Raw genomic sequence first — 16,131 nt, 5'->3', positions numbered from 1 at the left:
TTATGGTGTAATGAAAGCTAATTTTTCACGATTGTATGATTTTAAAATTACGAATCTATTTTTGTTACCATTGAAGCTTTATGGTTTAACACTTCAACTATCAGAAACCCATGATGTAAAACTGTTTATTTGTTAAAGATTCGCTTATAGAAATGAAAAGGAATCCATGGTATTTGTCTGATTATGTTGGCTAATCATGTGCTTGACCATTCGTTAATTTAGTTAATACAGATGCCAATCATAAACCTATGGGCTCAAAAGGTACGTGAAAGGTCAAATCCAAAAGGGTGACTCTTCAACCAAGAAGACAATTTACGAGTGGAGATAAAACCATCCACCGTTCTAGAAGCATTAATCAATGTGCGTTCGAGTTTTATGTTCAATAATCAAAATTAGCACTTGCTATTTGCTAATTAACCTAAGAAGACACATGAGCCTTAATGGGCCTTAACACATATTTGAAACGGCTTTATAAATCCACAAAACCCACAACGTTACGAAATCACATACTAGTACGGTGACGACACAAAAAACATAACTAAAAACTCCGACAAGTTTGCAAATCGAGGATTTCCAAGCAAGAAACCTTAAAATCGACCAAGATCCAAACGATACATATTACTACAAAAGCCACTGACGAAAACCAAACTTAGCAGTCTTCGGTAGTAGCCAACGACGGAGACATTGAGTTTCTTGACTCATCAAAATCCTCACCCACCGGAGATTGCTCAACTCTTATCTCCTCAACCATCTTAACAACCTCAGCCATCGTTGGCCTCTTCTCCGGCTGCGGCACGACGCAAGCTAAACCGATATGAAGCATCGCAACCATCTCCTCCTCAATGTTCTTATACCTCAAAAGCTCCGGATCAAACACCTCCGCGGTCCATTCCTCCTTCACCACCGACCTAACCCACTTCGGCAAATCGACCACCGCTTCTTCCTCCTCCTCCACAGCCACCGACGCCGCTGATCTAGGTCTCGACGGTGACGGGAACATCGAGGGCGCTTTCCCTGTTAAAACCTCCAGGAGCAACACACCGAAGCTATACACGTCAGCTTTCTGAGAGAGCCGTTTGATCTCTGACTGTTCCGGCGCACGGTAACCTCCTAACCGGGCGATAGCGTGAACCGGGTTTAGCAAAAGTGATAAACCGAAATCAGCTATCAATGCGACACCGGTTCTGTCCAAGAGCACATTAGATGATTTGATGTTGCCGTGAGGGATCTTTGAAATGCTATACTCATCGTGAATCTTTGCTAATCCTCTCGCTGCTCCTAACATTAGACTAATCCTCGTGGTCCAGTCCAATGGAATCCTTCCAGGACCACGATTCCCTAATAGACACCATTCACAAAAATCAAAACTTTGATTACTCAATGTTATAAAAAAAAAATCAAAACTTTGATTACCCCAATGTGATAAAAATCAAAACTTTTAGGCACTAACGAGTGACCCAATTGATAAAAGTTAAGCTTTACCATGAAGAAGGGAGTGTAAGCTTCCATTAGGAAGATACTCATAAACTAAGAGCTTCTCTTCTTTAGCATAGTAATAAGCTCTGAGCTTAACAACGTTTTGGTGTTTAAGCCTACCAATAATCTCCATATACTGCTCAAACTCTTTCCTCGGACAAGGATTCGCATCTTTAAGCCGTTTCACCGCTACGGTCGTTGAGCCGTCGTCTAACACCGCCTTGTACACCGTCCCTAAACTCCCTTTACCAAGCATCTCCGCAGAAGCTTTCAACAAATCCTCAAGCTCAAACTGTTTCCTCCTCTCGAAAAACACAAGCCTGCTCCTATCTGTCGCCGACGTAGCATCACTCTCCCCTCCTTCGCCGTAACTGCTTCGTCTCTTCCCTTCTCCTGCTCCGCCGACGAAACCACTCTCTACACTTCCGGGTTTGGATCCTCCACCGGTCCGGTCTAATCTCCCACAACAGAAAGCAAAACCGAAAGATACCAAAACAATAACCGCAACACCACTACCTATAACCGCCGCGATTATTCCCGGTTTAATCCCTCTGTGACCGTGAATTCTCGGTTCTTCGGCGATAACCGGAGAATGCGGAATCGAAGTAGGGTTCGAAGGAACAATCTGATCCGTATTGGAAGATTCCGGGTCGTTTGTGAAAGTACAACCCGGTAAAGGATCCGACCCGCATAATCCTTCGTTACCGGAAAAGCTCAATTCTCCAAATTTCTTCACCACACCGTCGGAGACGTTACCGTGAAGCTCATTGAACGAAACGTTCAACTCAAGAAGCGAGTTCATCTGAGAAAAATCCGGGATCCGACCCGTTAACTCATTTTTCTGGAGCCGGATAGTTAAAACCCGGGTAAACCCGAGGATCTCTCTAGGTATCACTCCACGGATGTTGTTATCAGAGAGATCAAGACGTATCATTCGTTTAAGAGACGAGATCTCTTTAGGTATCTCACCGGAGAGATCGTTACCGGCGAGATAAACGAGCCTGAGGTTGGTACAGTTCGTGAGAGGTGAAACGGTGCCGTTGAGTCTGTTGTCGTGGAGGTCAAGGAAACGGAGCTGGTCTAAGGAAGAGAGAGAGGTTAAAGGTCCACGTAACGAGAGAGAAGGGAGAGAGAGTTCGGTGACGCGGTGTGATGATGGTGAGCAAGAAACGCCTTTCCATGAGGAGCTACAAGCGTCGGAGCCTGACCAGTTACGTGCGAGGTTGCCGTGTGTGTCGGTTTGGAGGCGGAAGAGTGTGAGTGCGTTTGTGTCGTTTTGAGCGAATGAGATTGAGAGTTGAAGGAGGAGGAGGAGGAGGTAAGGAAGAGTTTTGATAGACATGGCGGATGAGTGAGTGAGCGGGAAAGAGAAGAGTGAGTGTGAAAGAGAGGAAACTGTATCGTTTTGTAAAAACAGCGATTGGTAATAACGACAAAGCTGTGGAATCTTTTGCTTTTTTTTTTTTTTTTTTTAAATTTTAATGGTCTGATCTGTTGTGTTGTGTTTTTTTGAATGCAGGCTGTGTCAGAAGTGTGAGTCTAGAAACGAAGGGGGAGAAAGAGATAAAACAAAAACTGAAGAAAGTGAAAAAAAACAAAAGTTACGTACATAGGCAGTGATTAGGAACAGAACTCATGAAGAATAATGTACCTTCCTATGTTAAATTTGCATATATAACATAAGGATTTGTTCAAGTAAACTCGTATTTGTATCCACTCGAATCAAATATTCTTTAATCAGTTTTTTTTTTTAAAGATCTGGTTTGATAGATATTTTACAAAGAAGGAGATGAAGGTAAATTATTAGTGACAAAAAGGTGAAAAAGTAGGAATGATTGATGTTTTCCACTCCATGTTGTGGGTGAACATAACCCTACGCCCTCGAATAAAAAAGTTTACCCCAAACTTTGAAAAAGTTAGCCACTGTATATGTATATTGCTATAACTTGTGTCTCTTTCTGCGAGAATTAAAAAAAAAAAGTGCAATTCGTTTCTCTATTTAGATATTGAGTTAACACAAATTTAGCACATTTTAGCATTCTTGTTTTCACCAAATTACTGTTTAAATGAGTAATTCGTTACACCATATACAAATTCCATGTTTCTTTTAGCTTGCAAATTTTGTTGTCGAAGTCTCTATTATGTGTCATATTATCCACTAATACACATTGTCGATATGGTCCTATGGTTTAGGTAAAAGTAAAAGTGTTATATTGTTTTGTGTGTTAGAAAATCAAAGAATTCAAATTAGCTTAGAGTGTGCCGACAAAAAAATTAACGAATAACATGGTGGAGCCATGATTGGTACGACGCGACAGTTGATGATTTTGTTTGGAAAACAAAGTCAGCTTTGCACTTTCTTCTCTCTTTCCCTTTATTAATCGGGCCCTCGGTCTTTTTTTTTTTTTTTTTACCAACCCGACATTTTCTTTTGAGACCCCTTAGACCTCTGGCAGGAGCATAACAACCGTAGGCACGGTGAACAACCCATCTCGGCTCATCGACTAGGCAAACGGATAGACAGAACCATTCGCAACAGGCTCCTTCTGCTTCTAAACTCGGGACACCCGGACTACAAAGATGTCCTCATCCGCTGGTTCTCCACCAGAACTTAAAATTGTCTTCCATGTTTTAACTGTTAAACACTCAGACAACTTACACTTGATGTAAAGAACAGGTTTTTTTCATGAATAAAATTTTACATTCATTCAAAAAAAAAAAAAAATATTATAGAAAGCCTAAAAGGAGGAATGATAGGCGCAATTGGCGTTATGATTTTCATCTTGGTTTAAAAGGCTGGCTGATCATAGTAATTTTTACTAAAGTTTTTACATCCTCCATATTTATTAATCAAAGTTTTAAAATTGTAGGTTGCTCGATCAAAAAATCTGCACTGTTTGTGTTTATTCCTACTTAAAAGAATTATCTTAATACATTGATGAATATTTTTTATATTAAAAATGTGATTTACAATCTAATGATGCATATATACAACTACCACTCTAACTAGTTATAAAAAAACTTACGTGATTTGCCACTAGAAAGTGTCGTCAGCTTTGGATACTTATTGAATTTCTTGTCAACAGTTTGGAGAGTTTGAGAGTTTTTTTTTATTCATAGGAAAGTTAAAGAGTAGAGAGAGTTTGGGTCATCTTAAAATTACTTTGGACTAACAACACTTCTCTTTGGGTCAACATCATTCAGCAAGGCTCTTTCCGTTCGGGTAGGCTTGGTATGTATGTTTGGGTTTTATCGTTGGCGCATGGAATTGTTGGGCATTGGCTCATGGGCTTAAAAGTGAACAATAGTTTATTTTATGAAGGATTCTAATTTTGTAATCAACACAAAATGAAAATACTTTCAAAACTGGGAAGAGCTAGATGTCAAAAAAGTCTTTTATGAGTTACGAGTTTGGAAAGAGGCGTTACAGCACATTATTCATCGGTTTTCACTGGCAAGAAATATAATTTGCCAGTTTTTGTTTTACTTAAATACTTTTTTTGTCGTTGATGTTTTTCCGGATAAATACAAATTTTTTTTCTCTTTTTGAATAACGTAAAGGTTCTTTGAACTTATCAAAACTGGTAAAAATCTTTTTTTCTCCTTTGTCTTATTCCCTGTTTAGACGTTACTATAATTTAAAAAAATGGGAGAAAACTATACTCGTGTATTTTGCTTCCACTGAAAAAGAAACCGTCGTTTTGATTCATTATGATTTTTTTCCATTTTTACGAATTTGTTTTTTAGTGGATTTGGTCCTACTGATTCAAACTCCTAAATTTAATAATCTTTTATTAGTTATCTCAAATACTTTCTCTGTTTCATGATTTTATTTTTGAAATTTGATTCATGAATAGATGCATTTACCATTGGATTGATATATATACTATAATGTTCTCTTTTGTATATAATTTCTATACTATAATGTTCATTTGTTATATATGTGTGCCATGTTAGTTCGATCAATCTTATGGTATAAATATGTAACTAGAGTTGGATAGTCTTTCAAACATTTGTAGTTTTGACTATATTTAGCTACTTTAGTTGTGTTTTTATTTTGTATGTGTACTCAGTAATTAGAGTTATATATTGTCGAGTTGGAACATAAACTAAAATTTCAAAATTTGTTAAAAATTTTAAAAAGTTTTTTACAATAGGTTTTAAGTGTCAAATATGGAATTAGTAAACTAATTTTAGACACGTGAAATTTCAGATCTTTTAACGGTATTTAAACTGTTTATAAAGATAAACGATCTCTTCATAATACTGCGTAAACAACTTAACGACAAGATAACTTTTAAAATAGAAATTTAGCCATAATGGTTAAAGTAAGTGATCGATCGATGCATTAAATAAAAAAAACTCTTTACTAAACATGTATTCGATTACATCCATTTTTTTGTAGCATATGTTTAACTGTAAAGTGTCAAATATAGAATTAGTAAACTAATTTTAGATATTTGGAATTTCAGATTTTAACGGTATTTAATTTTTTTATAACGATCTCTCCATAATACTATATATCAACTTAACGACAAAATAACTTTTAAAATAGAAATTTACCATAATAATGTTTAAAATATTTGATCAGCCGATGCATTATATATAAAAAAACTCTTTACTAAACATGTATTCAATTGTATCCATTTTTTTGTAACATATGTTATCTTATACACATACTTGATGATTTTAATCCAAATTATCTAAATTATCAATTTAGATTAAGTAGATTTATGGAATTTATGTTGACAAAAAAAAGTTTATCGAATTTATTATTAATTAATTGTTCTTAAATTTACCAATCTAGTTATAAAAAAAGTCATTAATTAAACTTTCTTATCTTTATAAATAAATTTAAAAAGCGAAAGTTTATTTAGACAGACAATATTATAATTTATTTATCTTTTTATATAATTATTACTAGACTTTTTAAAATGCTATTTTTATTAATACCTATACATACACACAACATAAAGATATACAGCTTTTGCAAACTGGCACATGCATGCAACATAATAATTATGAAACGGCTAAATTTTTTTCTTTCCAAACTATCTTTGATTTCCCTATATATACAATGACCTGGAAGAGTTTTATAAATCACAAAATCTAGCTATATCTCTATCTTCACTCGAATTGTGTCTTACCCCAAAAAAAATCTTCACTCTAATTCCCTTCTCATTTCCAGCCTCTTATCATGGATCTAAACTTTGCACAAAACAAAATCACGGATCTAAACAGAACCCCCCCTCCCTTGTCATTGAACTCATCAAGGCATATCTCTCCCTCTCCGGTCACGCAGACTGCCGTAGCGGCACCAGTCACCGTAGAGGATGGCTCCACCAGCATGAGGAGGAGAGGTATAATTTACGGGCGGGATATACAAGGGAAGTTCCTCAGTAAAGATGGGACACAAAAGAAGAGGTCGCGTTCTGATCAAAGAAGAAGAAGAAGAAAGAAGAGGTCGTCGTCGTTGACAAACAGTATTGCAGGTATTGAGCTCTTTTACAATATTAACTATATATATATATATATATATATGAGTTTCGTTATTAACGAGGGGAAAACAAAATTAATCTTCTATATGTCGATCTTGTGTGTTAGGAAATATAAACATAACGATATGATTAGAGAAATCAATGAATCTAGGGTTACGTTGTTCAATCAAATGGAAATTTCTTGGAAAAATCCCTTGTAGTCTTTCTTTTGGTAGATCTTCGGTTTTTAATTTGGATGTATTTTTTTTGGGATTGGAGGTGATGACATGTCTATGACTTTGGGAGGAGGGGACTTCAGGCCACATCTCGTTACAGTTAACACAGGAGATGTAAGTATATAACTTAATAAGTTAAACTTATGGATACCTGTTTATTTATTTCATTTCTTGTTGTTGAAAAAATATTGTTTGTGTTTCTTCACTGTGGATTTAGATTTAGATTAATTTTTTTATACTATATATCTTTCGGTCAAAGTTAAAGAACATTTCTCTTCAATCCTCCACAACATAGTTAGTATACATATATATATATATATGTACAACGAAGGCTCTTTAAAAACACACAATATCTATAGTTTTTAATCCACGTAAACATGTATTATAACGAAAACTCTTTAACAAATTTTTTAGCCCAGTTTAACTCGAGTTTTTAATGGAGCTATGATTTTAGATTCTTTTTTTTACATGGAAGGTAAGCAAATTTATTTAAGTTAGTAAATCATATGAGCTAACTTTAATGAATCATCAATATATTTGTGAGTAAAGTTCGGTTTACATAGATATCAGATCTTTTAAATTAGTTTTACAACATACGATAACAGTAATTAATATTCTTCATTCATTTGTAGTTTTTGGTTATTTTGACGTGTACGTAACATTGTCATTTATCTCTACTTGGTTACACATACTGTTCAATCGTAGGTAGCGGGTGATGAGGATATCATATATGTGTCAAGTACTAACAGCTTTGTTTATTTGCTTCAAGAGCTATTTGGTCCTTGACTCTTAGTATATATCGTATATGTGTTGAAAATGAGATGTTTTTGTAAATATTTATGGTTTTTATACAGGATATAATCGAAAGGATTATGTCTTTCACGGTAAATGGTTCTCGTGGAATAAGTGTGCTGTCGGCAAATGGTTTGGTTGCTAACATCAAGATTCAAACGCTCCTTAGATCCCGTGAAGTCGTGACTTTTAAGGTATAATATGATGAACTCGGTTTTGCAGTCCAATCTTGGAATCTTATAACTCAATGGTTCATGTTGGAAGGATGCTTTAGAAAAATTGGTCTTAGATATAGATTAATTATATTAATGAGTTGTCTTAACTTGCATTTTGGTGTTTCAAAATGTATACCATGCATTTGGATACGTTATAATAACATTTTGGTGTAGGATGTGTATGCGATAGTATCTCTTAAAAGTTCAATGACAATATTGGAGAGCGGAGAAGTGAGGACTAAGACGGGAGAGTGGCGGATTACGATTGGTGGAGCAGATGGAGCCCTCTTTGGTGGTGTTTTAGTCGGTAGTCTCACTGCAGCATGTCCAGTCCAAGTAAGAAACAAACATCATCTTAATTTAGTTGCGGCTCAATGGTTTGAAACTATCTAAATTATTGTGATTCATTATTACAGGTTGTGGTTGGCAGTTTCTGGCCGTTGGTCACAAATCCGCCTGAGAGGAGAATCGCTGAGAGCCATCCGCTGGCTATTGCACCCGTTATTCCACAAACATTGGCTTCCTCCTCAAGACAAGTCCAACAACAAGATATGATACGCGGCCGAAATGATAAGTCCAAAGCTGTGATGATTGTACCTACTGTCCCACGCACACTGGATTTCCCAGCCAGGGGACAAGTCCGACAACCAAACATGATAAGCGGCTCTTCTCACTGTCAGACCAGAGGCGGGTCTCAAACTGTGAATTTTTCAGCCAGGATACCAAGTTCAATGGCTCTCTCAATCATGATGGTACAAGTCCAACAGCAAAATATGAGAGGCCCTTACATCTCTCATAAGAAAGACGATGAGTCCCAAGCTGCGAGTATTGCACCTAGAATACCAAGCGAGCTGGCTTCCTCATCAACAGGACAAGTTGCACAGCAAGGAACGCGGGAAGCTCCATTCCAAGTCTAGGGTGGCACAGCCAGAAGCAGACTCATCAGAAACTATTAATATTGAACTAATTAAGACTTTAAAGTTAATAAGTCTATATTAAATATATTATCTCTCCTTTTGAAATTCAAAACATTCAGCACATTAGTTTGTTTACAAACCAATGGACAATAATATTAAACTATTTTTCGTTCATATTGCTTCTCTTTGTCTAAACATATTGCAAGGATTTAACAAATGAAGAACATAAGTGATTTAACTTTATTATTAGAATTGGAATAAGTAGGCTTTTTTATGAATAGTAAGCCAAAAGAAGGGCATTATTATTGAGAATAGGGAACTTCAACAAACTGAAAAATATGCAAAGATTAAGAGGCAATCTTTGAGACATTGCGGTAGAAAGACCAGTCCGGATGAGAAGAATCGATCTTGGGCTGTCCAAAAGAATGCTCTTTGATATAAGCTTGAACATCCGATGATTTGGCCAGACCATCCAAGTAAGAGCACAACTCTCCATCGGGATCTATCATAAATTCATAACAAAAAAAAATCCAACCATTACTAAAAAGCATGTCTAATGATAAGAGAGTAACATCACAAGTTTATAACTTTGCATACCAAGTAAATTATCATTTTTGTTAGAAGAATCATAGCTCATTGGGAACAGACCTGTATTGTCCTGCATGCACGGCAAGATCAATATTTAAAGTTAAAAAAAATAACTGAACTGATTAATTACCAAAAGAAATAGAAAATAGTATATAAACTGAAGCAATTAATGCAATAATTAAGAATCATAATTAAAGCAATTAATGTTCTTTTTACCGGATTCAGAAGAGCTTTGTAGGCTCATCATCAATGAAGATGGTGTTTGAAGCAGAGAAGTCGCTGAAGCACTGAAACACTTTAGAGAGATCCTTAAAGAACATAGGCTTCTTACTATTCTCTAATGTCTTAAAGCCACTATCAGTACACTATTTTTGATCCTAAAACAAAGTATCAAAAAGTGTACATAAACAAAGTGTATCATCAGAGAGAGTATGTATAAATGGTCACTTATAAATCTAAATATACAAGTCTACTCTTACCCATACAAACAAGAGCTTATCTTCCAAATTTTCGAGAACAATGCTTAGAATCATATCAACGTTATTCCTATTAAATAGTCAAAACAAATAAAGAATCATGTACACTATAAAGCTCAAAGAACTCAGATTTTAATCAGTATTTATAAAGATGGGAAATGAAGAGACAAACTCGCAAGCAGAGGACCAAATCCCAACATCGAATCGCTCAAGACAAAACTTCATAAACTCTTCTGCATATGGCCTCTTGTACACTACACAGCAACAGTAAAAAAAACGCACTTTAAACTAAACTATATATGAAAAACAAACTAGATATTGATAAAAATGATATTGAAACGTTACCAAGATTTGGCCCACAAGAAGCATCAGGAGAGCGGTTCTTAGGTTTTTTACGCATGTCTTTTTTGTGGACACGGTGTAGAAGAAGACCACTCAGACTCAAGACTAAGAGTTTCTTCTTCGCCGCTAAACTAAGCTTAACCATAAACGAAATCAGGTCTGCATGCTCTGAATCTGAACCATCACCTTCATCGTCGCTATCGACCGAAGCAATGATGCTCTTCTCATTCTTTTCTTCCGCCATTGTTGTGCATAAGTTCGTGAAGACTCATACGATGAATTTATATTAGTCATTTGATGGTGGTGGCGATTTAGCTTCACGAAGGTCAAAGCCATTTATTTGGCGTTATATCTGCATGCGGCGCTTTGGATACTGTTAAATCTTTTTTTGTTCTTATCCTTAATTGTTCTCATATTCACTTTTATTCCTACAAAGACCAATCCATTGGTAGTATACATGGACATATATAGATGGACAAATGTCGATACGTCTTTGGTCTTTCCATCTAATTTAAAGTTTCGACGGAGTTATATTTTCTAACTTCTCACATTCATATAAAACATGAAATGCATATAATTAAATAAATTTTAAAATATGTAACATATATACACACATATATATATATATATATATAATTTACATATAAATGCATGAAAAAACCATAGAGTTTAGTAAAACTTAGATTATTTTACAAAAATTAGTAAATTATCAATTAGATTTTTGAAAAAAATCAATATTAATATCACCTATCCTTCTCATTTTGAGTTTGAAACTCCAAAGATCATCTAAAAAATCCCACACAAACTCCACATTTTAAAAAGAACCTCAAAATTTTGACATATATATAGAATAAGCACAACTTAATGAAAATGTATAGGTTGATCCCTCCGGCTAGTCATAAGTAACATGGCATAAAAAATGGTTGATCCCTCCGGCTAATCGTACGTGTGAACGTCACCATGTGGATGTTTTGGATTCACTATGTTTTTTTATGTGTTAGTATCTATAATTTTGTGCAGGCCCAAATTTGCTAACCCATTGTATCCTTTTACCAAAAAAAATAAAAAGAAAGTAAAAGTTCTATTAGTATCGTTTCTATATCCACACCATCTAAAATTGAAAACTTGACATTAAACATGTTCTTGAACGTTGACCAAGAAAAAAAATAAGAAAAGGAAAAACATATAATCAAAAATGGAATAAAATATTGATTCGTATATTTTTATAACTTCTTCTAGAGTCTTAAAAATTAAAAAAAAAACTAGTCATATTCATATTACTTGGACAAGGAGCAAAGGCAAAATAGAAAAAAGCCTTTTCTATATTGCAAAAGGCGTGCAGCGCATCGTTTTGGCTTCATCTTAGCACTGATCTGACGAACCTACCTTCTCATCCAACGGTTAATATCGAAACAATCCAACGGCTTAGTCATAACCCGTGACGTCTTTATATATCGAACCAGACCACCCACCCAATTCCTCAGCTACTACTGTTAAAGCGATTCTCTCTCACTAAAACCCTCGAACACATCGCCTCTTATCTCTCTCTCTCTCTCTCTCTCTCTCTCTCTAGATCTACTCACTCACTCGCTATGGCTACTATCACCGTCGTTAAGGCTAGGCAGATCTTTGACAGCCGTGGTAATCCCACCGTTGAGGTTCGTTTTTTTTTTCTCCGATCAGCTTTTTCGGGCTCGTTTATTCGTGGTGGATCTGTTTGTTTTGATGAGTATTCCTAAGCTACGATCTCTGTCTTTTGTTATCTATGATGGTTTATGAGCGTACCGTGGTTTCGATTTCGTTTTTTGTTAGGGATGATCGGTGTTTTTTGTTTTGATCTCGGATGTTTATATAACGGATCTGTTTTATTTGATCTGGTTTTCACGATTTGGTTATGTATCTGTTGTTCGATCTCCAAGTTTGCTAATGAATTGATGTGATAATGGTTTAGGTCGATATCCACACATCCACTGGTGTCAAGGTTACAGCAGCTGTTCCGAGTGGAGCTTCCACTGGTTAGTTACTATTTTTTTGTTTTTTTTATGTTCATGCCTTGGGGCTTGGATATATTACGTATTGTTTGGTTGACTCTGTATTTGTGGGATTTTGTTGTTGATAGGAATCTACGAGGCTCTTGAGCTTAGGGATGGAGGATCAGACTACCTTGGAAAGGGTGTCTCTAAGGTGAGACTGAAACTGCGATGAGATTTTTATGTTTTTAGTGGTGTAAGTGTTTGTTTATCTGAGTTGGATCTGTTTGTCTGATTTGTTCTTTGTTGAATTCACTAGGCTGTTGGCAACGTGAACAACATCATTGGCCCAGCACTTATTGGAAAGGTGAGTCTCAGTTTAATCTGCTTTCGGTATATCATATTTGTGTCTGCTAATATTGTCTTTTAACATCAGTAGTACGTGCACAAGGCTTATTCATGTTATTGTTTTCTTGCAGGACCCAACTCAGCAGACAGCTATTGACAACTTCATGGTCCATGAGCTTGATGGAACCCAAAACGAGTGGGGTTGGTGCAAACAAAAGGTAATTCACGGAAAATTATTCATGTCTTGTGTATTCACTCTAGATTGAAAGACGAGTCTCACTAACTTGCCTCTTCTTTTTTTTTTGTGTACAGCTTGGAGCCAATGCTATTCTAGCTGTGTCTCTTGCTGTCTGCAAAGCCGGGGCTGTTGTCAACGGCATTCCTCTCTACAAGGTAGAACAATTTTGCATTTATAAGTTGGTTCCCTCTAGCCAGGGAGGACAAGACTATTGTTGCTACTTTGGCTACTTGGTTTTTTCTGGTAGTAAATGTTCTAAGCTCTTCCTTTTGCGTGGTATTTGGGTGCAGCACATTGCCAATCTTGCTGGAAACCCAAAGATTGTCCTTCCAGTTCCTGCCTTCAACGTCATCAATGGTGGATCCCATGCCGGAAACAAGCTTGCTATGCAGGAGTTTATGATCTTACCTGTTGGAGCTTCTTCCTTCACGGAAGCCATGAAAATGGGTGTGGAAGTTTACCACCACTTGAAGGTATATTCCAATCCTTTTGTTCTTTGAAATGCTCTTCAATGAATATGCGATATACATGTATTACCTTTTCGTAGCTGCTGTAACTGCAGTGACAATTACTTGTCTAATTCCTCTGGACCAACACATAATACATGTTTTCTACTATGGCTTGACCATCTTCTTGTTCTCATGTTTCTCCAGTCTGTGATTAAGAAGAAGTACGGCCAGGATGCCACCAATGTTGGTGATGAAGGTGGCTTTGCACCAAACATTCAGGAGAACAAGGAAGGTCTTGAATTGCTCAAGACTGCTATTGAGAAGGCTGGCTACACTGGCAAGGTCTGTCTCTTACCTGATCCAATTTTGCTGTTCTTTCACCTGAAATGTAATTTATGAAGCTAATGGATCCAAGTCATTTTTTTTCAGGTTGTCATTGGAATGGACGTTGCTGCTTCAGAGTTCTACTCATCTGACAAGACCTATGACTTGAACTTCAAAGAAGAGGTGAAACTTCTTTTTCCTTCCTAATCTCTTCCTTGTTAGGATATAACGTGTGCAAATATATTAACTTATAGCTGCTGGGCTATTTGTTTCTCTGCAGAACAACAATGGCTCTCAGAAGATTTCTGGAGATGCTCTCAAGGACCTGTACAAGTCCTTTGTTGCTGAGTACCCAATTGTGTCCATTGAGGACCCATTTGACCAAGATGACTGGGAACACTACGCTAAGATGACCACCGAGTGTGGAAAAGAGGTCCAGATTGTCGGTGATGATTTGTTGGTCACCAACCCCAAGGTCTGTTTTTATTTGCCAGTGTTTGTGACTTAAGTAGATGTTCTTACCAGTTTTATTTTGTCTGTTCTCTCTCAAAATGCTTATATCTGTCTTGTACTATTTCTAATTCCAGAGAGTTGCAAAGGCAATTGCCGAGAAGTCTTGCAATGCTCTTCTTTTGAAGGTACCTTCACTATTCTTTTGGTTTATTAATTCGAATCAAATTAAAAAAAGTTAAGCTAGTTAATAACCAATTTCTTTTTGAACAGGTTAACCAAATCGGATCTGTAACCGAGAGTATTGAGGCAGTTAGGATGTCGAAGAAGGCAGGATGGGGAGTGATGACCAGCCACAGAAGTGGTGAAACCGAGGACACCTTCATTGCTGATTTAGCCGTTGGGTTGTCTACTGTAAGTTGAAACCATATCTAGCATTTTAAGTAGCAATCCTCTGTTAAATCTTTTGTTGGATTCTCATTTGGATCTTTCTGTCTATACAGGGACAAATCAAGACTGGTGCTCCTTGCAGATCTGAGCGTCTTGCCAAGTACAACCAGGTTTAACATCTCGAACCAAACAATCTTTGTATGTTGAATATGTTATAACAACTACCAACACATTGTCTAATCTGTTTCTTTGTTTACAGCTTTTACGTATCGAGGAGGAGTTGGGATCTGAGGCAATCTACGCTGGAGTCAACTTCCGCACACCAGTGGAACCCTACTAAGTGAAGCTTTTAGAAGCAAAGTTGGTCTTCCGTTGGCGAGGAGAAGATGACTTCCGAGTTTGATCATTTTGCTTAATTAAATAAAACGTTTGTTTTGTTTTTCTTTGTTGGGTTTTACGTTTTTTATTCATGAACCCTTTTTGTGGGGGAGAAAAGTTGTGTTCATTTTTGTAAGGGGAAACATGAGAGAGCTCTGCCTTTACGGAGGATGGTAGCCCCTATTTTACAATCTAATTTCGGCTTTACCCTTTAATTTTCTCCTATGATTGTTATGGTCTCTACTCTCTACTCTCTACTCTCTACTGAAGTTTGGTTTCTTAGGCTATCATTAATGTGTTTGCGTGCCTGTTAGAAAATTTTCTTAATAGAAATAGTATTGAAGTACACTAACACGTTGAAATGGCAAGCTCTTAAGGTTTTATAAGAATGCAATCAACATTAATTAACTTGAGAGTTCAGTACACCATCTATTTAAAGATTGATCTCTAGAATCATTCATACAAGATCGTATCTCCATGACGTTCCTTCTCGGATGACTTAAATCGTTCACTCAAACGTTGATATGTATAATCTAAGCAACTGAAGATAGATATAACTAACTAATTTCCTGAATTTGGGGATAGGGATATCGTCAAATAGGTATATTACTAATTATATACAAGAAGCAGGTTTGCCCGAGTGGTTAAGGGGGAAGACTTAAGTTCTTCTGCACATAAGTGCGCGTGGGTTCGAACCCCACAGCCTGCATCTGTTTGCTTTTAATTTTTGAAAATTTACCATGTTTTAGAGGCTATATGGAAGAAGCCTGCAATATGTCATAGATGAACAAGCAGTGTGGTTTGAGATGTTATTAATGATAAATTTTCAAAATTTGAATGTCTTCTGAACAAATGAGTTAAGTACGATTTTTGTTGGTTAACAGTTTCAATGATGTAAAAACCAAAGAAACTGTTTCATGGTTTCATGAAGCTTTAGAAAAAATTAAGGAAACACAAATGCAGGCTGTGGGTTCGAACCCACGCGCACTTATGTGCAGAAGAACTTAAGTCTTCCCCCTTAACCACTCGGGCAAACCTGCTTTCTTGTCTTATGACTTCTGTAAG

General features: G+C 36.4%; 3 protein-coding genes, 2 non-coding genes and 1 pseudogene across 5 annotated transcripts; 3 read left to right on the top strand and 3 right to left on the bottom strand.

The window, feature by feature from the left end:
• Positions 434–3,003, bottom strand: LOC104792433 (leucine-rich repeat receptor-like protein kinase PXC1). The gene is made up of 2 exons (XM_010518579.1): positions 1,483–3,003; positions 434–1,338 (listed from the first exon to the last, which is right to left on the bottom strand). The coding sequence occupies exons 1-2, from the start codon at positions 2,816–2,818 to the stop codon at positions 650–652; spliced, it is 2,025 nt and encodes a 674-aa protein (XP_010516881.1). The 5' UTR covers positions 2,819–3,003; the 3' UTR covers positions 434–649.
• LOC104792432 (AT-hook motif nuclear-localized protein 7-like) lies at positions 6,541–9,287 on the top strand. The gene is made up of 5 exons (XM_010518578.2): positions 6,541–6,968; positions 7,233–7,303; positions 8,044–8,175; positions 8,371–8,532; positions 8,613–9,287. Exons 1-5 carry the CDS (start codon positions 6,674–6,676, stop codon positions 9,111–9,113), a joined length of 1,161 nt encoding a protein of 386 aa, XP_010516880.1. The 5' UTR covers positions 6,541–6,673; the 3' UTR covers positions 9,114–9,287.
• LOC104699267 lies at positions 9,446–10,763 on the bottom strand (annotated as a pseudogene).
• Positions 11,996–15,288, top strand: LOC104792431 (bifunctional enolase 2/transcriptional activator). Its single transcript, XM_010518577.2, has 14 exons — positions 11,996–12,177; positions 12,471–12,534; positions 12,639–12,703; positions 12,809–12,856; positions 12,969–13,055; positions 13,150–13,230; positions 13,366–13,548; positions 13,729–13,866; positions 13,954–14,031; positions 14,129–14,323; positions 14,436–14,486; positions 14,572–14,712; positions 14,802–14,858; positions 14,948–15,288. The coding sequence occupies exons 1-14, from the start codon at positions 12,112–12,114 to the stop codon at positions 15,026–15,028; spliced, it is 1,335 nt and encodes a 444-aa protein (XP_010516879.1). The 5' UTR covers positions 11,996–12,111; the 3' UTR covers positions 15,029–15,288.
• TRNAL-UAA lies at positions 15,693–15,775 on the top strand. The gene has a single exon. It is a non-coding gene; the product is annotated as a tRNA-Leu (tRNA).
• TRNAL-UAA lies at positions 16,025–16,106 on the bottom strand. The gene has a single exon. It is a non-coding gene; the product is annotated as a tRNA-Leu (tRNA).

Source organism: Camelina sativa, chromosome 6, assembly GCF_000633955.1.
Source record: "Camelina sativa cultivar DH55 chromosome 6, Cs, whole genome shotgun sequence".
NCBI classification, from domain to species: domain Eukaryota; kingdom Viridiplantae; phylum Streptophyta; class Magnoliopsida; order Brassicales; family Brassicaceae; genus Camelina; species Camelina sativa.
Note: the sequence above shows the minus strand (reverse complement) of the source record. Positions and strands in the feature narration are given on the sequence as shown.